The sequence below is a fragment of the Setaria viridis genome, chromosome 1, assembly GCF_005286985.2.
Source record: "Setaria viridis chromosome 1, Setaria_viridis_v4.0, whole genome shotgun sequence".
Classification (NCBI taxonomy): domain Eukaryota; kingdom Viridiplantae; phylum Streptophyta; class Magnoliopsida; order Poales; family Poaceae; genus Setaria; species Setaria viridis.
The window spans coordinates 26581830-26602203 of record NC_048263.2 but is presented as its reverse complement, the minus strand read 5'-3'; the positions used below and the strand labels follow the sequence as shown (position 1 = coordinate 26602203).

General features: G+C 45.5%; 4 protein-coding genes across 5 annotated transcripts; 1 reads left to right on the top strand and 3 right to left on the bottom strand.

The window, feature by feature from the left end:
* Positions 1–31: 31 nt before the first annotated feature.
* LOC117857205 (uncharacterized) lies at positions 32–6096 on the bottom strand. Its single transcript, XM_034739729.2, has 3 exons — positions 5686–6096; positions 933–2839; positions 32–540 (listed from the first exon to the last, which is right to left on the bottom strand). The coding sequence occupies exons 2-3, from the start codon at positions 1128–1130 to the stop codon at positions 232–234; spliced, it is 507 nt and encodes a 168-aa protein (XP_034595620.1). The 5' UTR covers positions 1131–2839; positions 5686–6096; the 3' UTR covers positions 32–231.
* Positions 2910–5690, bottom strand: LOC117857182 (uncharacterized). Its single transcript, XM_034739698.2, has 2 exons — positions 3976–5690; positions 2910–3572 (listed from the first exon to the last, which is right to left on the bottom strand). Exon 1 carries the CDS (start codon positions 5225–5227, stop codon positions 4019–4021), a length of 1209 nt encoding a protein of 402 aa, XP_034595589.1. The 5' UTR covers positions 5228–5690; the 3' UTR covers positions 2910–3572; positions 3976–4018.
* Positions 6097–11167: 5071 nt separating the features above from the next.
* Positions 11168–16066, top strand: LOC117860302 (protein FAR1-RELATED SEQUENCE 5). 2 transcript variants are annotated; one of them, XM_072293323.1, is made up of 4 exons: positions 11168–11413; positions 11912–14685; positions 15042–15199; positions 15324–16066. In XM_072293323.1, exons 1-2 carry the CDS (start codon positions 11353–11355, stop codon positions 14122–14124), a joined length of 2274 nt encoding a protein of 757 aa, XP_072149424.1. In that variant the 5' UTR covers positions 11168–11352; the 3' UTR covers positions 14125–14685; positions 15042–15199; positions 15324–16066. The 2 variants fall into 2 exon arrangements, with proteins under 2 accessions (XP_072149424.1, XP_072149423.1); XM_072293322.1 differs by having other exon boundaries at positions 11912–15199.
* A 1168-nt stretch (positions 16067–17234) lies between these two features.
* LOC117862385 (histone H3.2) lies at positions 17235–18000 on the bottom strand. The gene has a single exon (XM_034745881.2). The coding sequence runs from the start codon at positions 17892–17894 to the stop codon at positions 17484–17486; it is 411 nt and encodes a 136-aa protein (XP_034601772.1). The 5' UTR covers positions 17895–18000; the 3' UTR covers positions 17235–17483.
* Between the last annotated feature and the right edge of the window lie 2374 nt (positions 18001–20374).

Here is a 20374-nt window from a genome sequence, read left to right as displayed (position 1 = left end):
AAGACATTTATAGCACAAGAACAACTTGATATACTCCTAGAAAAATCTGTTTAAACAGCAACATAATCCAGCGATGCACACCCTGGTCCACAACAACTGTCCTCCCAAGTCCCAGTGCTCCAGATAAGCTTGCAAGCACAGGCTCTCAATCTCACGCCACGCCATTAAACCGAACTACCCCACCCAAAAAAACAGAGAAAGAATTGCAAGACAATGTCCTTTCTTTTTTCTTCAGGCGGAGGCATCATCAGCAACCTTGCTTCCCTCGGCACTTGGGGCAGCAGCATCAGCAGCAGGAGGAGGAACAACAACTTGGACCGAGTCAGGATCGACGCGCTTCTCTTCTTCGTCCTCCGCCTGCACGTCGCCATGCGGATCGTCCTTCAGCTCGCCGGCCGCGTCGTCCTGCTGCTCGGTTGCGGCTGAGGCCTGGACTGGTGCTTGTGCTACCGTCGTTGCTCCGGCGTCGTCGCCCTCTGGTTCCACAGCCACAACCTTCCCTGCCTCCTGATCAGCCTCTCCATCGCTAGTCGCTGCATCCTGAGACAGCAAGTGCAGCGATTGGTTACTGTGTTAATCCTTTGCTGCTTAGCTGTTTTATTTTTCCATTGTCATTTCAAAGAAGCATAGATAGCTGAAGCTTGGCAGCACTCAAGCACTGAGACCCTCTTTGGCACGGCTTATTTCAGCTTTGGCTTCATCTATTTCACGCAAATCGAGACACTGTAGCGTGAAGCTGTTTTGTAAGCTGGGACTAAAATGAACTAGAAGTCAGATGAAGCTAGTTTTTTTTGGCTTCACCGGCTTTGGCTTCACCGGTGAAGCCGCTTTGGGATGAGCCATGCCAAGGGGGGCCTGAAGCAGTAAAGGAGGGATGAGCCGTGCCAAGGGGGGCCTGAAGCAGTAAAGGAAACAAAGCTGCTGCAGCTCACCTGTTTGAGCAGGTCGCTGAGGGACCTCCGGCGGCTGGCGTCAGCCGGGTCGGCCTCGGCGGCCGCCGGGACCACCCCGTCGGCCTTCGCCTTCTCCTCGCCTGCCACCACCACCGGCACCGCCGCGGCGTCCTCCACAACCAGCGGCGCCTCTCCCTTGACCTTGAGGTCACCTGGCTTCGTGGCGCACGCTCCCATTGCCAGCACCACCAGCAGGAGTGTGAGAGAGATATGAAGGAGACGAGGTCCGGGCCGGCTTAATCAACCTATCTAATCTAGTGGAGCATGCCCAGTGGACAGTGGTCAATGGAGAGAGCAATGCGTGCGTTTGTATATGTAGCGAGAGGGAGAACGCGGGCAATGTGGCTTTGCCGCCGGCCTCGGCATCATCAGCGCTGAGAAACTGCAAAAGCGTGCGAGTCTTTAAGAGACTTTTAGGCCCCAAAGGGTCAGGGGTCCCTCCGGCAAGCGTCCTGGGGCGCAGGACCCGGCCGGCCGGGCAGCTCGCGTTTCTATTGCTGTACTCCAACACAGCCAGCCAGCATGCTTCCCCGTTGCAAATAAGAAATACTAGCAGTATCATAATCATATTGCAGGTAGCAGGTTGCATAATAAGTGAAACAAAATGCTACCGGAGCAGGAGAGTGCTGCATCTCTCAGCCATCTGCAGGACAGCACCCAGAATTTCCTTACTCGACACCACCACACCAGGGAGCAGCCTTTGCAATCTCTGAATTTTTACGGACAAATGACTCTCTGTATTTCTGGATTCCATATGCAAATGCAGAAGAGCATTCGTGCCCCGAGGGCCCTCTTCTGGCATGATCACGCACAAGTGGTTTCCTTTCCTGTTAGTATACTCCGGACGCAATTATGGTCCCTTGTATCCGGATCAGAAAACATCCAGTCTGTCTGAGATGTATTTCCCACCATGATTGCTGTTTCCAAACGTGTTTTCTTCAGAAAACATGCAGTTCAATGAAAATGGTAGGGAAATACACCTGCAGTTCGTTTCAGACATTTGACAGCACTGCTTTCAGAGACATTCATCCAGCAACAGCAAGAACTGGAAAACCAGTCCGTAACCGCACCATCTCCACTGCATACCGTTTCAGAGAAACATCAGGTTCTCAGGTCAAAGCCTCAGCCTCAAAGGCAGTTGGACCGCAAAGGCAGCAAGTGCAGAGCCTTCAACCCTTTTCAGCAAAACCAGGCACTCTTGTCTGCCACATCAGGAAGCAGTAGGAATGTAGGATCAGGTTATTACACGCAAAAGGCAGCACCAGCACCAACAAACAAAATATATCACAATATCAAGGACACTGCATAGAAATCGTCCAACTGCCAAAGCAAATGCATAACCCGCAGAGTTTTCAATTATACTAGCTCATAGCTGGTACAATACAAACTGTGCAGTACAATCGTCCTGCATAAGACAGCAAACGCTCCTGAAGTTATAGTCCGCAAAGACTAGTGACAATACAATACAATCGTGCATGGTACCAACTTAAACATCAGTGAAAAATGGCTTCTCAAACTGTGCAGTACCTTAGATCTAGCCAACCTGGAAACCATGACGATATCAAACTCTTCAGTGATATCAATGTTGATTGTTGAGTAGTATTGGCCAGGACAGACCTTGGACAAACTCTTCAGAGAACAACAATAGTAGCAAGCCAAAGAAGATATACACTTGTTATTGAGATCAATATAGCCACGCACAAACACACGACCAATCGATATGATTAACAAAGTAATGCTATAACATTACATATCCTATTCAGGTGTCAACTGTATATACAATTGCCCTGAAGTGAAAGCAGCAAAAGGACCTCAAAGGAAGCAATCACAACCTCTTCATCCATTTCCGTTCAAAACTGGCCACTCTGTCCAGGAACTACTGTCGCCTAATGACATGCAAAGTAGATATTACATGCATCAACATACCATCAGAATATAAACAGAAGTACGAACAGATTAAAAATCTTTAGAATATATAACAGGAGTTGTAGGCTTGTGGCCCACCAATTGTCCAACCAAACAGATGCAGAACATGCTTTTAAATGGTAGCTTGTAGAGATGAATAGCTGCTAGTACACTAGTATTAGTCATGTATATTAGTCCTGAGATGGCCGATACAGCATACAATACACGAACCTAGCTGAGCTTTCCTAAACATCAGTGAAAAAAACACACCATTGCTGAAACTTAACAGTGAGCTATCTGCGGGGGATATACCCCCCGGGTACCAAGGAAGGTAGAAGATAGAGTCCGAATTGGGACTCCTATTAACTCCTATTGTAATCAATTAGGTCTCTTGTTGTAACCGACTAGGACTTTCCATGTAACCCTACCCTCCGGAGTATACAAGGAGGGGCAGGGTCCCTAGATCGGCAGAACCACATCAGGACTTAGAGCCTAGAACACCAAAATACTTGAGCGCAGGGCGCAATACAATCCACACCAACAGGACGTAGGGTATTACGCTAATCTGGTGGCCCGAACATGTATAAATCTTGTGTCTTTGTGTCCCTGCGTTACCATCTTGCTCCTGGTCTGGCGATCCCACAAATAATCTACCACCGTGGGTAGCCCCGTGGTGGACTGCCGGTATATTCCCCCGACACTATCCTTAATAACCTGGAAAACATGGTGAAGATACAAAATCTGGTTGACATTGATATAACAATGACATGCATAAAACACATTGAGATGATGATTCAACGACATATCCTGATATCCCAGAGATGCGGTATGAACCAGGACAGATCCTCGAATTGCAGAGATCAGAGATGCCATAATAATGCCACAGCAAACGGAACAGAAAATACACAGCTCAAGCAACGCATAACACACCCAATTGCAGTGAGATGGATAACATAAGCAATGATAAAACCAAGTACCATATTCAGATGTCAAACTGTACTTAATTTAAGACTAACACTGGAAGAGTCATTAACTTAACCGATATGCAGTTAGCTAAGATGAAAATTTATGTAATATATCCTAATATGTAAGCTACTGCACTAAACAAAAGGATTACCAGCAACTCTAGAGTTTCTAGTTCTACCATTTCCACCATGTCATCACCAAATCCTCTTTGGTTTGATGCCCATCTCAATTTCCTTAAGCTCCAGCTCCAGCTCCAGCCGCTCATTTTCCAGCTGCATCCTTTCATTCTCCAGCTTCATCTTCTCCAGTTCCCTGTCCTTCTCCTTGCTGGATCTCAGCCACTTCAAACGGCTCTGCTCGAGTTTCAGCATCCCCTCTTTAATCTTCAGACGTTCTCTCTCAATTTGAGTTGCATTCATACCACTTAGATTCTTCTCAGCAGCAGAACCACCAGCACCCTCAGCAAACATTTTATTCATGTCAATGGCAGCAACTTCTGACAGATGAGACCCACAGTGTCCCCCCTCATGGTCATGCTTCAGCTTCTTGTTGCCATGAACTCTGTGGTGAAGATGATCTTCAGCACTGGCCTCCAGATCATCATTGAACCCGTCATCATCGTCATCGTCATCAGAAAGGAACATCTGATCATCCTCATCATCATATCCAAACGAGCACTTCTTTCCCTGTTCATCCGGACTCCTAAGCGCCACACGCAGCGACCTCTGAAGGGCCGGATCATCAAGCAGGCAGTGCCGGTTATGGTTGTGGTAGGAGCACATCTCCTCGTAGTGCAGGTGCTTTGAGTTCAGGTGTTTCTTGGCCTCCTCCTTGAGCTTTGCAGATAGGCTCACCTGTTCGAGGAGTGCCGGTTTCTCGACGATCTGACAAGCCGTGCCCCGGCCAAGGATCTCAGTGAGCCTCTTGTACCTCTTGTTGAGGTCGTTGAACTTGTCCTCGCACTGCTGCGGTGACACGGGGAACCCCCTCTCGGTCATGGCCGAGGAGACGAGCCTCCACTTGCCCTTCCTCTTGAGCATGGCGTGCTTCTTCCTCCCGCTGCTGGTGCCGTGGTCGGCGTCGATGTCGTCGTCGATGTAGGAGACGGCCGAAACGAGCAGCTTCACCATGTCGCTGGTCCACTTGACCCGGTGCCACTGGGAGGCCGGGGCCGCCGCCGCCTTGCCGCGGCCGTGGTGGCCGTCGGCGGCGGCCTCCTCGTCGCTCAGGGAGGCCTTCACCGCATTCCCGGGCTCCTGCATCTGGTTCGCGGCGGGGGCAGCGAACGCGCCCTGGTGAACCTGAACCGCCGCCTGGGGCTGGGCGGCGAAGTGGAACGGCTGCCCCAGATCGAAGGGGGCTCCGCCGGGGATCAGCGCTCGCGGCGGCAGATTCCCCTCCATCTCCGACGAGAAAAACACCCGCTCCGGCCTGAGCGCGGAGCTCTTCGATTCCGACACCAAGGACCAGGAAGGGCCTTTGGGATATTCGGCAGAAAGGCCTGCGCCGGCTCCAGAACCTCACCAAACTCGTGAGAAGATGGACGCCAGCCGGCCGAAAAGCCGCCGCTTTTTCTTGGGCGGTGGAGGGTTTCGTGCGGGATTTGTGGGGCGGGCAGGCGGAAACAGCCAAAGCTTGCAGCCGTTTCTTGGAAGGGGCTGCAAAGCGCGGGCTGCTGCTGCTGCTGCTGCAATCTGTGGCACGGCAATTATGGCGACGGAATCAAGAAAGGGGAATCCTAGGCACAAAGATTAAGCCTGAAACCGGATCGGCGCACGAGAAATCAATCCCCCATCCTCGAACACGAAATCCTCGAGACCAAGGAAGGAGACGACGAGCTAGGATGGGGGAAGAACCATACCGAGGCGAGTCGCAGCAGCGGCAGAGAATGCAAACTCGAGGCCGGGGAGGAAGAGGCAAATCGGGTGAGGAATCGCAGCAGCTAATCTGGGCGGAAACAAAAGGGGGGCCTCATGTGCATCAAGCAAGGGGTCAGCTTTCCAGGATTTCTTTCGCCGCCATCTTCCTCCTCTCTTGGCTCGGTTGGTGGCGACTGGCAGCAGAGCAGACACGGGCAGGAAGGCAGGAGAAACAGACGAGGCTAATTAGCGGCTTAGCGCAGGAGGGTGACGATGGAGGCTGATAAAAGAAGAGGAGGCGCTTAATTAAAAAAACGCTAGAGCCTAGACGCTTCCAAGATCGCTTGCGAAGAAGGGAGTAAACAACGAGACGAAACAGGCAAGTTGGGGAGCTGGGGGAGGGGGATCCTTCGGTGCGGAGCATTTGGCCTCGACGGGGAGTGTGTGCGGCACGCACCCAAGCACACGTCCGCAGCGCTTTTGCGGCGGGTCCCGCTTGAAGGTGAGAGAGGTGTGCTTGGAAAGTGGCTGGTGTGGGCCAAACGAAGACGCTCGTCGCTTGCCAAGCTCTCGCCTGCTCGCTGTGGCGGCAAGGCCATGTTTACTCTTTACTGTACTTCCAAAACTGAGGCGGTGACTAATCTCTGCGATCAGTAAGTCTTCGGTTTGTCATTTGTCACTAATTGCAATCAATTCACTTTGCAAATATTGCCATTCCTCAACTTGGAGATGCATTGGTAATGGTTCGATTCAAAGCTCTTGCCTCTTTGCGTGTTCAAATCAATTAGTAAGTCGGTTCGCCAAAAGAAAAGGAATGGACCAGCAAGTCTTTTTCCTTTTAACTTGAAAGATCCATTCTGTTGTCTTCTTTTTTTAGAATTTCTATGTAATATTGACATCGTTCAGCAATAGTAAGAGCTACGAACATGTCATTACAAGTAACCGGCTAACCGCTTATTACCTGGTTTATGTCACCCATGTTCATTTGTGTCACAATTTGAAGAGGAATTATGCACAAAAAAAAACTACTTTTGCAAGTCAAAAGTATGTATAGGCTAAAGAGTCTACGGTGTGAATTTTTCTCTTCACAAAAAATAGTGTATTCTTTTTTATATATTTGTCATAGTGCCCTTCAAAGCCGGCCCTAGCGGTGACGGCGACAATGAGGCAAATGATTGTATTCTCTCCGTTCCAAATTATAGGTCGTTTTAGGTTTTCTAAATTCATAGATATTATTATACATTTAGATATAGTGTGTGTTTAGATGCATAATAATATTTACGAACCTAAAAAGTTAAAATAACCTACAATTTAGAATGAATGAAGTATTAGAGAGTTTATTATCATGGGATTCATAGAACCTTGCTACTGCTTTTATTCACTGGATTAGGATGCGATGGGGTCGTTTTCGGCCACTGACGTCACGGGATTAGCAGTAGAGCGATGGTTACCAACCTGCCTGCTCCCCACCTTTTCTGAACCTACGAGTAGGCTGTTATATAAATATAGTCGGAAAAAAAAATAGTTCCGCCTCCGTTGTGAATTCTTGAGGCATGACGCAGATGATTGAAGCATCCCTACTTTGTCAAATGTCAGCGTGCAACGAACTGACAGCCAGGCAAGCACAAGTTGAAGAATACGGAGTGTGTTAAAAAAAAATTAAATTCGGGATTATATTCCTTCTGTTGAGGATGATATGTTTAATTAGGCTAGTCTAATTCACGTTCATTATTCTGTTGCGTAATTTGCAAATCACATGCTAAGAGAAAACATTAAGCCTGAGCGTTGATCAGCGCCGCGCCACAGCATAACGGTACCCAATCAAGAAAATATGTAGGTCTCTCGAATGTGTTGAGAGGAGTGGGAAATTGTAAATGTTTTGAATCCATTGCGTAGACACAACACATGCAATAATTAAGATACATCTTCAGCTTGATATCTGATACTAGAAAATTGTATAAATGCTTTGAATCCATTGTCGTAGGTACAAGACATGCAAATAAGATAGTATGTGGCATTTATCAAGACTAAGAGCCTGCTTGGTTGGATACCAACTTTTGCCAACCCAATATAGCTAAAATCAAGGTCTATCAAGATTAGGGCAAGAAAATTTTGTATTCATTTGGTTTAGTGCCAAAATATGGCAACCAATATTTTCCTTCATGTGAGCTTCAAGAACTTTCTAACGTCTTGCCATGATTTTGGCTACAAATGTTGGTGCAACTTTTTTTATGAACCAAGTGATGGTCAAAATTTTTAGGCATGTCCTAATTTTGGTAGGGCAAACTTTGGCACCCAACCAAGCAGGCTCAAAAATTATAAGTGCTTTGGATCTATTGTCATAGTACAACACAAGCAACAACTAAGATACATTATAGGCTAGATATCAAAATTAGAAACTTATAGATGATTTGGATCCATTGTCATAGATACCATAATACAAAAATCAAGATACATCTTGGAGTTGATATCCAATACTAGGAAAACATGTAAATGATTTAAAGTCATTGGCATAGGTATAAGATATAGCTTGGGCCTGATATCCAAAATTAGAAAATAATAAACATTTTGAATCCATTATCATAGGAGAACACATGCAACAATTAAAATCAAGCTAAGGCTAGATATCCAAGATTAGAAAATTACGAATTATCTAGACTATTGGCATAGGTTTGCACACTCAACAATTAAGATATAGCTTGGACCAATATCAAGACTAAAAAATTGCGTAAATCCTTTGAGGTCCGTCGACATACGTACAATTGTTGTGCGACAATTAAGATATAACTTAGGCTTGATATCCAAATTAGAAAATTGTGTAGATGCTTTGGGTCCTTGTCATAGACAGTACGACATATGCAACAATTAAGATACAGTATTTCGCAAAAAAAAAAGTTATATTTTGAGCTCGATATTTGATACTAGACAATTTTGTGAATGCTTTAAATGACACTAGGATACTATGCAATATATGGCTATCATACTTGTATTTACCTAAAATGACAATGTAAAGTGTTATTGTACAGCACAATGGGAGTAGCCTAGTCATATAAACTTCAAAGGGTTTTCCAGCCAGTCATACCATTGGGAGAAAAAGACTTCCTTTGTTCCGAACAGGGCACCAAAAGGGGGATATTTAGGGTGTGTTTGGATGAAGGACAAGTGGGACGGGACAGGATCATCCTCTTTTTTAGGATGAGATGATCCCACTTGGTGTTTGGTTGGAGGGATGGAGGCGTCCTAGTTTCGTTGTTTGGTTGGAGGGACGAGGACAGATGAAATAATAGTGTTTGTATTCCGTTAGCCGCCGAGGCCACTGTCATCCTTAGATGATCCCTCTTTACTCTCTATCTTTTTTCTGTTCAACCATGGCCGGCCTCCTCCCGAGCTCCTGCTCGCCCTCGCCTAGCTGCGCCGCCGGCCACCGCCTCCTGGCCCCGAGCCGCGCCGTGCCATATGTAAGGATGACAAATAATTCAATATCCCGCTAAAAAACTTTGTTGGCAGGGCTCTGAGCCGATGAATTCTTCCTTGCAACAGACCTTCAGGCTACAGGAAGTAGGAGGAGAAAAGACGGGCACGACGGCATCAATTTTCAGTCCATCTTCCATACGAAGACCTAATAACCTCTTTGCCATCAGAAAGAAAAATATATAATACTCGTATATGAGCTCGTGCGTTCAGAGGAATCACCTAACAGTGAAATGTAAAGAGCGGTAACAGACTTTTTGGTTGGAATATGGCCCGTCTACTTGAAACAAAAGCTTCCTCACTCGATTTTTGAGCCATCCAATTATCATCCGACGGCTCAAATGTATCTTCTACCTCCTATCAGCTTCAACTAGCTGCTGTATTTTTTCCTTACCCGCCACCCCCTTATGCCCCCACCCGGCGAGACCCTAGCCCGCCCACGGCGGCCGCCTTCCTACTCCTCCCGCCGCCACCTCAGCTCCCACCACCGCCATCACGGATGTCGTTCCCCCACCCCAGCACCGCCCAACCGGCCTCCCGATCGGCCGCGCCACTGCCAACGCGCCTCACCACCCTCCGCGCTCGCTACCTCTGCCGGGCCCACCTTCCCCCTAGAGTTGCCGGTGAGCTCTCACCTTAGAAACCCCTAACTCGAATCTCTAACTCGGAACCTCTAATTTTGTTAGAATTTAGTCGGAGTTGGAGAAGAAACGCAACATCACGTGCACAAATCAGGGGGTGTTTGGATACACCCCACTAAAGTTTAGCACCTGTCACATCGGATATTTGGATACTAATTAGGAATATTAAACATAGGCTAATTACAAAAATAATTGCACAGATGTAGTCTAATTTGCGAGATGAATATTTTAAGCCTAATTAATCCATCATTAGCACATGGTTCTGCAATTAGTTTTATAATTAGCTTATATTTAGTCCTCCTAATAGCATCCGAACATCTGATGTGATACTGCTAAAGTTTAGCATCTAGTATCCAAACATCCCTCACTCGAGTGAGTGTAGCTTTCACCTTGGAAAAACATGCGATCAATTTAATTGCTGTGAACGAGTACTGGAACGATCGACGACCGGAGGTAGTGGCAACTGATGCAACCCGATTCGTTTTTGCCAACCGCCGCAACCGGCGGCTCAGACAGAGCTAACAGTGTTCCGCGCCTCGGGTTTCTTTTTCGTCGATTACGGGCGCAAAGTTAGGCGTGATCGCGAGCCAAAAAAACAAACACGCGGTCGAGGAGCATTTGGACATCTGACGACGACGACAAAGGGAATTCTGTGCATCGTCTTGAGAAATGAGAATCCTGGGCGTGATTCTCTAGCCATTTTTTTAAAAAAAAGCCTTTTCTGCTTGAAAGTGATGGAATGGTCATCTCTGCCTATTGCATACTCGCCGTTGCAAGTGGCAAAGTGGTTGGGTATATTTTCACCTCTCCCTCCCGTAACTGACTTTTTTCTTTTGAAATTTATTCGTAACTGACTTGAGCAATGTCATTGCGAGACGATTCGATCGTGTTCGCGTCGACACTAGGAAGAGGTAGCTATTGAAATTCGAATCGAATGCTCGAGCAGTGTGCAGATCTCGTGTTTGCAATCTAGCAGGAGTCCTTTCTTCAGATGAGGATCCCACGCAGTGGCTGCAACTCAAGCAATCGGCTGCTGTGAGGGACTGAGGGGACACTGTTCTGCATCATAGATACTGTGCGACGCTATTCATCTGGTTATTGTACAGAACTGTTGAACACTGTAGCACAAATCTGAATCGTTCACCGGAGAAATGGATGACCAGGATTGCATGCAGCAGCAGTGCTTAAACTTGCAGTGGATCGTGCCACTGCACCGGATCTCCGCCTCCTTTTCCGGAGAAAATGCATTTAGCCGTTGAACTTGAAGATGGGGATAACGGGCCGCAGATTATGGGCCTGGCCCAGGAAAACGGACCAGCTGGCCTTTTCGGCCCACTTCACGTCTCGCCCACAGATCACTTCTCTCTCGCCGGCGAAGCGAAGGAATCCAACCCAACCTCGCCGCCGGGGGGACCGGTAAGCCCGGGCGCGCAGCGACCGGACACCGGAGAGCGGCCTGCCCTACACCGCACCACGGTTCTAGGACTTCTCCATTCCCAGCGTCCTCGCGCCCCCTCGCTGCCTCGCCGCCCGACCGCTCGCCCGCAGACTCCGGCGATGGGCTCGACCTCGAGGGAACCCCCGCCGGATCCTCCTGCTCCGCCACCGGCCCGAGCAGGTCTCTCTTTTATGACCCTTTCTACTGACTTGTCGATGGCTCCATCGCTAGAATAGTTCCTAAACTTACGAATCCTATTCTTGTAGCTATGTGGGTTCCGTTTCGGGATTCGCCTAGAAATGGAGTAAATTCGCTAGTCAGTGTGCGCAAGCACACCCTAATTCCATATTGCCTAGCCAATAATGCTTCCTACCTGTCTAACTCCTGATTTTAAATGTGCTGGGCAAGTAGTCCAGCTGTTCTGTCCTGCACTAGGGCTAAACTCAGTAATTTGCTTCAACTTACCACAGCAGCTGTGCTGTAAAATTAAGTTCTTCAAGGAGTTAGGGACACGGACAAAGTAAGACTATTCCTTATTCGACACCTGAAAAACTAATGTTATCCATTCATTCCCTGTCGATCAGGCTCCTAAATTTTTAATGTTAGTTTCTTGTGAGTTGTGGGTTTATCACCAAATTAGAGACTGAAATTCAACTTTTTACCATGGAAACACTTTAGGGGACACAGAAGCTCGTCGGAGCATTGCAAGTCTCCAAGAGGCAGCTGGGGATTATACGCCAAGGTTGGGTCGAGAATTTGACTCTGAACTCGAGGCATATGAGTTCTACCTTAATTATGCATGGAAGGTGGGGTTTACTGTCCGAAGGGAATATGCTAATAAAAGCAGGAAAAATGGAGAGATAAGCTCCAGCAAGTATGTTTGTTCAAGGGAAGGATTTAAGTCCATGGATAAAAGAACCAACCGTTCCAAGACTCCGCAGCCCGATACAAGAACAGGATGTAAGGCATGTCTGACTGTGAGGCACAACAATGATAGCACAAAGTATGAAGTATATGGTTTTGAGCCAAAGCACAACCATCCTTTGGTTGTTCCATCCTGTGCTAATCCCTTACAGAGGAAGTTAGTTGATATTCAATCAGCACAAGCCAACAATTCCAGTAATGTGACTAGTGCATGTGAGCCTGAAAGCAGAAATTCTGTTATAGGGGACAATGCCGTTACTTCCAGAGAATGGCAACGCCCTCTAAGAATTAGGAGGCAAAGGGAAATCGAGTATGGAGAAGCTGCTGCACTTTTGAACTACCTCCAAGACCAATCTCGAGCTGACCCTTTATTTTATCATGCTGTACAGCTGGACACTGAAGACAAAGTTGCGAACATTTTCTGGGCAGATGTGAAGATGATCACTGATTTTAGTCAATTTGGTGACGTTGTTTCCTTTGATATTGTATCCAGGGACAGCATGGATCTCCGGCCCTTTGCTTCGTTTGTTGGGTTTAACAATTATGGGGAGACCGTTTTGCTAGGAATGGCACTTATGTATGATGGGACTGTAGAATCATTCCATTGGCTGTTTGACACGTTCTTGAATGCAATGTCTGGATGTGCACCTAGGACTATTTTTTACCGTCAAGATGCATATGTAGGGATGGCCATCTCAATGGTAATGCCTGACACATGCCATGCTCTATGTACATGGCACCTGAAGCAGACTGCAAAAAGTAACATAAATTACCTTATTAAAAGGGACTGTGATTTCATGAAGGAATTCAAGGCATGCATCAATTATTATGAGGAAGAGAGGGAGCTTTTTACTTCTTGGGAAGTTATGATCAATAAGTATAGCCTTCATGGCAATGTGTGGTTGCAAAAGGTATTTGAAGAAAAAGAAAAATGGGCTGGGCCATACATGAAGTGGACATTTTCAGCTGGTATGAAGAACACACAATTGAATGAACGTCTGCATTCTGATGTAGGGGATTATTTGAGAACAGATGTAGATATTACTCTGTTCATGAAGCACCTTCAGAAAGTGGTGGATGACAGACGGTATACAGAATTGGAGATCGAATTCAGTTCCAAGCTAAAGTTGCCAGACTTTAAGATTAGAGCTCCTATTCTGATACAAGCTTCTGAGGCCTATACCGATATGATATTTCAGCTTTTCCAAGAAGAATACGAAGAGTTCCAGTCAGCATACATTGTGAGTCATGATGAAAGTGGCCCCTGCCGTGAGTATATTGTTGCCATTCTTGATAAAGAAAGGAAGCATAAAGTCTATGGAAATCCTTCCGAGCAGACTGTTTTATGTTCATGTAGGAAGTTTGAGACTCTTGGTTTCCTGTGCAGCCATGCTTTGAAAATTTTAGATACAATGGATATAAAGTACCTGCCTCATAGGTATATCTTGAAGAGGTGGACCAAATATGCGAGGTGTTTGACATCACAAGTTGATGATCGAAAAGTTCAGGAAGATACTACATTAGAATTTTCTAATCGCTACCAATACTTGTGCCCTGTATTTGCTAGACTTGTTGCTAGGGCATCAGTATGTGAGGAATCATACAGAGCTCTAGAGCAATGTTCAGTAGAAATGAGTAAGAAAGTTGAAGGAATTATTTGGAAACAAACCAGCATAGATGCATCAGCCTGTGAGCCTGATACTGTGGACATCCAGATATCCTTGTCTGTTAGTGCCACCGACAATGAGTCAGAACATGCAATGAATTATTCAAGCAATAAAAGAGCAAAGAAAACCAAAAAGAAAGGTCATAAAGATAAAAGTCAAACAAGAAGTTGCATCAAAAAAGGGTTGCAGAATAAGAAAACACTGCAGCTAGAACAACCTGCGGTGCAATTTTTCATGTTGGATACTCCTACCCAAACTGTACAGGATTCATTAAGGCCCCGTTTGGATCATTGGAATTGAATTCCATCATAATAATCATAATTTAGACACAAATTAATTAAGCTAATATAATTGTATGTGGAATATAGTTGTATATTATAGTTGGTGATATGGGAGAGATACTTATATGCTGCACTTCTACTATAGAGAAGCGAGTCTAAGAGCGTGCTATAAGAATTGAATTCCATTCTAATAACCATAATCTATAGAATCAATTTCCATCTCCCACCCCATGAATTTAAGATAGGCTTATATATAAACTTTGGAAAGTTGTGGAATGCCACATTCCAATATAAATTAGCCTACTCCATTAAATAGATTCCAATTCCTTCATACCAAACGGGGCCTAAGGGTAATTTCAGCATTGTCCTTTATTATAGTGGTGGATTTGCATTATATGTCTCTTGTAGTTGAGCATTGTGCTAGAATTTATGATGAAAAATATCCATGTGTAAACCCTCATTAATGGCACGAATATGCTATTTATTAAATCTTCCTTTCCGTTAAACCCTGCAGCAAATCCTTGGATTTCCTTTCGGGGTAGTGCTTCTATGCTTCACCTTTGTGATGGGAGCTAAGTAGGTAGAATCAAAACCTTGACTTGTGCTTTATATTTGCATAGTTATCTAGGAGTGAAGCATAGTATGGAACTCTTCAGATTGTTGTACTTGATATGTCATATGAACTTCCCTGGAAGCATAGAAAATCTGTAGCACTCAGGGACAACGAGAGGAGCGGGTGGCCGTTAAGATGCTATAAAAATAAAATGCTTTAATCTTTCTTAGCTTATGTACTCACCGTGAGATGTTAGGGCCCTCTAAAACACTCGGGTGAGATTTATTAGCTTTTCCATTTGTATATTCGTGTGTTTTGAGAAAACTATGCTCATTTCATTTCAAATATATTGTAAGGCTGATTCTTCCTTTTTTTTTGTACAGGAAGGCCTTTCAAGTCCAGTTCCAATGGGCCAATTGCACTATTAGAAAATGCAGCCAGGCTTAAGCCCTAGCTTCACACAGTCATAGCCTTTCAGGAACTAGGTCTTGATCCATATTGTGCTTCTGATCCATCAAGTTACAGCCAACATAATCAGCAGGTATATGAGTACAGTTGTTTATTTCCGTGCCTTTTTCTGTTTGAGTCAACTATGCTTAATGCATCAGTTAAGAGGAGATAAAATTACTTGCTGGTTTCGTCTGTTTGTTTTCCATATTTTTCAGGGGTTGTAGTTGCAGTAAATAACAGTTATGATGCAATGGACCAACCACCTCGTCAGGATAATGTCTACTATCTATCAATCAGTGACTGGAAGCACTCAGCATTTGCCTTCCTGAGTTTCCACAAGCCACGCAGCATGCAGAAATGAAGTCTAATATCTGGCTGGTTTCTGAAATTCAGACTGATTCTGTGCATCAATCAGCAATTGGCACCTTAAATTCAGATGTAATCTGATTAGCTATTTCAGACTAATTCACATGGGTGCATCCACATCGTACGCGAGGCATGGAGGAGCATTCATCTTTGTGACTAAGGGGGTGCTTGGTTGTTGGCCACAGCTCGTCACAGCTACAGTACCCACGCCACAGCACAGCCAACAGCATTTGCGCCCGCTGGCTGTGGCGCCTTGAAAGCCCGCCACAGGCTGTGGCGCGGGCGTGCGTGGCGTGGCCAATGGAGGCCAGGAACCAAGCAGCCCCTAACTGTGATCGCTCTGTACAGCTATTAGAAGTAGCAGTCGAGCAGAATCTGTAGTGGTAGACGACAGTCTGTGCATAACCTTTTAAAACCAGATTTTGTTTTCTAGGATAGATTAGCATAGTCTTAGGCTCTTAGCTGCTACTATTATGGATGGCACAGGCCTAACTGTACAAATCTTTCACATTACCTTGTTTTGATCTTACCTTTTGATGAGGAGATTCATGTTCTATACTTGCGAATTCTGCCAGCTTTGTATTTGTGCACATGTCAATTTACAATTCTTTTGCGCAGGACTATAAATCAATCAGGTATATGTCCAGAAACACTTGAAATGATGGTTTCTTCAGGTCATTAACTCGTTGGTTGCTAGAATGGCCATTTGATTTGTTGAGAATGGTGCAGCTGAATTGTAACGTGAGCAAAATCCTGTCTCATGAATCCGAAACGTACAGCACAGAATTCATCCAGCAGTCATCAAGCACGGCACAAGTACCACATGAAAATGGTAGCACCTCAAAAAAACAATTTAAGATGGTGACTGACTACGAATCTGGGAACCGTAAGGTGTTTGAATCTTTAGTCCGGACTAAAATTTATATCACATCGAATATTCGGAGGCTAATTAGGAGGACTAAACATGAGCTAATTATAAAACTAATTACACAGATGGAAGCTAATTCGCGAGACGAATCTATTAAGCCTAATTAATCCATCATTAGCACATATTTACTGTAGCATCACATTGTCAAATTATGGACTAGTTAGGCTTAATAGATTCGTCTCGCAAATTAACCTCCATCGGTGCAATTGGTTTTGTAATTAGTCTATATTTAATACTTCTAATTAGTATCTAAACATTCGATGTAACAGGAATTTTAGAAGCTCCTAAAGAACCAAACACCCCCTAAAACAAAAATCTAACCAAAACTTCACAACACACTTCCAAGAAAACACTTACGCCTCCTCCAATAGTTAACTCTTATATTTTAATAGGAGAGAGAAGAGCTACCTAGATAGTCTTATACACACACTTCAAAATTACGTGAGGATGACCTATGGGATCATTCATGTTATAAACTATGTGCTAAATACTGATCATCAGAAAAGGATTGTCTCTTAGAGTGCTCTTGCTTAGAGCTAGGTACTAGGAAGAGGCCTTAGAACTGCTGAACTAACAGTCAGCACTGAACATGCTGATGAGACCAAAACAAATTTCAGATAGGATTTTTGAAAAAAAATCAGTCAGCTATAAGTTCTAGAAATCCTAAAATGGTCTTCCAGTTATTAGTTGCCTGAAATTTAACATAAGCAAAATGATGCTTACAGAATCCATAACATACAGCACAAATTCACAATGGAATTGCCCTGATACTGCATTTCGCCATGGTAACTACAGCACAGAAGCTCGGAGGCCAGAATGACAAGATTGAAGATTTGAGAAGCACATTTCATTTCCATTAAGATAACATATCAAATTACAGCAGCAGCAGCATCAGTGCAAGATAAACAAGAAGATTACCAAGCGACCGAAAACAGCTCCCAGCACTACTGACACAACCATATCGATACTAATAACAAGCGACCAGGAGGAACCCAAGAGAAACACAGATCCTACAAGTACAAGCAGACACCAAAAGGAAGGAAGCAACAGCGGCGTCGACCATGGGGGCAGATCGCGTCGCTCAGGCCCTCTCGCCCCTGATGCGGCGCGCGAGCTGGATGTCCTTGGGCATGATGGTGACGCGCTTGGCGTGGATGGCGCAGAGGTTGGTGTCCTCGAAGAGCCCGACGAGGTAGGCCTCGGCGGCCTCCTGCAGCGCGGCGACGGCGGAGGACTGGAAGCGGAGGTCGGTCTTGAAGTCCTGCGCGATCTCCCGGACGAGGCGCTGGAAGGGGAGCTTGCGGATGAGCAGCTCCGTGCTCTTCTGGTACTTGCGGATCTCCCGGAGCGCGACGGTGCCGGGGCGGAAGCGGTGGGGCTTCTTCACGCCGCCGGTGGCCGGGGCCGACTTGCGCGCCGCCTTGGTCGCCAGCTGCTTCCTCGGGGCCTTGCCGCCCGTCGACTTGCGCGCCGTCTGCTTCGTGCGGGCCATCGCGGGCTTTTGGTGGGTGGCGGAGGACGGCGAGCCGGCGGCGAGGGGAGAAGAGGGCGGGGGATTTGGGGGAGGATTTGATTTGCTGGGAGATTTGGGAGGGAGGTGAGGCGATAGGGTGGGGCGGGTATTTGTAGGTGGGGAGCGGGGGAGGAAGCGGGAGCCGGAAATTTTTCGGGGGATGAGCGCGTGGAGGGAGAGGCGTCGGATGGGAATGGACGGCGCGGATGATGCGGATACGGGGTGGCGATCCGCGTGATGAGTGGTGGTGGGTTCCTATTGGCTGGCGTTGGTCGTGGAGGATCCCCCGGCCCACAAGTCGGTGAGTGAAGGTGGTTTTTGGTTTGTTTCGAGGCCGCGCCAGCTTTGGCGGCTTTGGTTTGGTTTGGGCACTTTGGCGGTGAAAACGAAACGGCGAGGAGCCGGGGGCGAAGTAAAAAATTGAGAAAATTCCTCATTTGATACTTGGAAAAATAAGTCATTTCTTTCTTACCTCTCAAATTTCCTTCGTTCCCTATTTGATACTTACTTCAACTTTCGTTTCCTATATGACACTATAGTTAAATTCATGACCTAACGGTATTAAGTGGCTGTTAGGAAGACATTTTTGCTCCTAGACGCATGTTGGCGCCATACATGCATGCAGGGGTGGCTGGGCGCTGGCACCATACATCAGGGGGTGCATGCATGTAGGCTGGGCGCTGGCGCCATGCATGCAAGGGGTGCATGCGCATGCATGCAGAGGTGCGGATCTCTGGTGTTTTTTCTTTCCTCAATTTACATCTCTCTTTTTTGGGCGCAGGTTTTTTTATCTCAAATTTTTGCTGGTGGCTGGTTTGCAACATTTATACAACATTTTTTGCATGATTCGTAACATTTTTTTTCATGATTTGTAACACATGTATACAATATTTTTTCAACATTTACAAAACATGATGATGACACATGATATAGAAAGTTCACGGACTGACACCATATTAATTCAAATTCAGGAGTTCAAATTTACATGCAAGTTCACAGGAGTTCACATTCACACGCAAGTTCGCAGGAGTTCAAATTCGCATCCAAGATCATAGGAGTTCAAATTCACATCAAATTCACAGATACATGAGGATCACAGGTTTAGCCTTCTTTTGCTTCTTGTGCCCATTGCAGGGCTGTCAAGTGGCAGCATAGGAGTTGGAGTTTTCTTTTTAGTAGTCTTCATTTTCCTTTTGCTCTTTGCCTTGACTGGAGCAGCAGTAGGCAGAGGTTCATTTGAATCTGAAATTGACCTATGTATGCTAGAACTAGACTTTTACATATAACAGTAGCAACAAAATAGCAATAGTAGTATGACCAATTTTTAAAAATATGTGTATTGCCTTTTTGATGCTCCAGAACTAGATTTGCCCGTATTTGCCATTTTCTTGGATGTAATCTCCTCGCTTTTTGATGCTCCAATACTTGAAACGAGTTGGTTATCCTTACTGTTCGTATTTGAATCCAAATTTTGGCTAACATGACAAAAGTAAAGTGACAAAATAGTGAGCTAACATGGCAGGTTGTTTTGGAAAAAGTGACAAAATCATGAGCTTACCTTGGTGGAAAAGACATAGAAGTAGCTGGTGCTTCATTGTCCAAAGGCACAATAAATGACTCAGCTATTTTGGTTTTCTTTGCCTTCTTCTTAGGTGGTCCTCTGCATGATAAAGAAGGAAGTAGTTAGAATCTATATTTTGACAAAAGGAAAATGCAATGAAAAATAAAGTACTTAGTATGTATAGTACCTCGCAGCCATCATAGCAGCAATGTCCTCTGGATTACCTTTCTTGCAGTTGTGCCAATGATGCCCATAGCCTGTACAAATAGGGCACTAGTGTTGTCCTTTTTTCCTCTTATTCTCACTACAGCCTTTGTACCTCTCAGTTTTTGGCCTACCAGCAGTTGCTTTCAATAGAGGTGGATGCATGAAAAATCCATGTGTTGATTTAGGCCACTGGCGTTTGTCAGTCATAGCAGGGATTAAGTGTTGATATGCTGCCCTAAACTTATCAATAGAGTAATACATGTCTACATACTTCTCTAGAGGAGCATTGTGAAGCGATGTGATAAATGCTACTGCATGTTTGCAAGGAATTCCAGAAACTTGCCACTGTCTACATGAACATGTCTTATCTTGCAAGTTGACAACAAACCTAAAGCCAGTACCCCTCAATGTTGTAACTTCAGCAACTTCTTCTGAGCATTCAAGCACCTCCAAGTTTAATTCTCTACTCATTTCATTCAGCTTCTTAATTATGTAGGGTAGAATCAAGCCATCTGCTATTTTTCTACTTTGGTTCCACTTGATCATAAGCATTTGCCTTAATTTATCCATTAAGTCATCCAAGTTCAAGGACTTGTGGTGCTTAATCCAATTGTTGAAACACTCAGCCAAGTTGTTGGTTACATAATCAACCTTGAAAGTGGTTGAGAACTGACTCCTTGTCCATAGCCTA

Coding starts and splice junctions, on each gene's coding strand:
- LOC117857205 (XM_034739729.2), bottom strand. CDS start 1,130: ATGGGAGCGTGCGCCACGAAGCCAGGTGACCTCAAGGTCAAGGGAGAG. Junction 541..932: donor TCAGCGACCTGCTCAAACAG/GTGAGCTGCAGC, acceptor TTGCTGTCTCAG/GATGCAGCGACTAGCGATGG.
- LOC117860302 (XM_072293323.1), top strand. CDS start 11,353: ATGGGCTCGACCTCGAGGGAACCCCCGCCGGATCCTCCTGCTCCGCCA. Junction 11,414..11,911: donor TCCGCCACCGGCCCGAGCAG/GTCTCTCTTTTA, acceptor GAAACACTTTAG/GGGACACAGAAGCTCGTCGG.
- LOC117857182 (XM_034739698.2), bottom strand. CDS start 5,227: ATGGAGGGGAATCTGCCGCCGCGAGCGCTGATCCCCGGCGGAGCCCCC.
- LOC117862385 (XM_034745881.2), bottom strand. CDS start 17,894: ATGGCCCGCACGAAGCAGACGGCGCGCAAGTCGACGGGCGGCAAGGCC.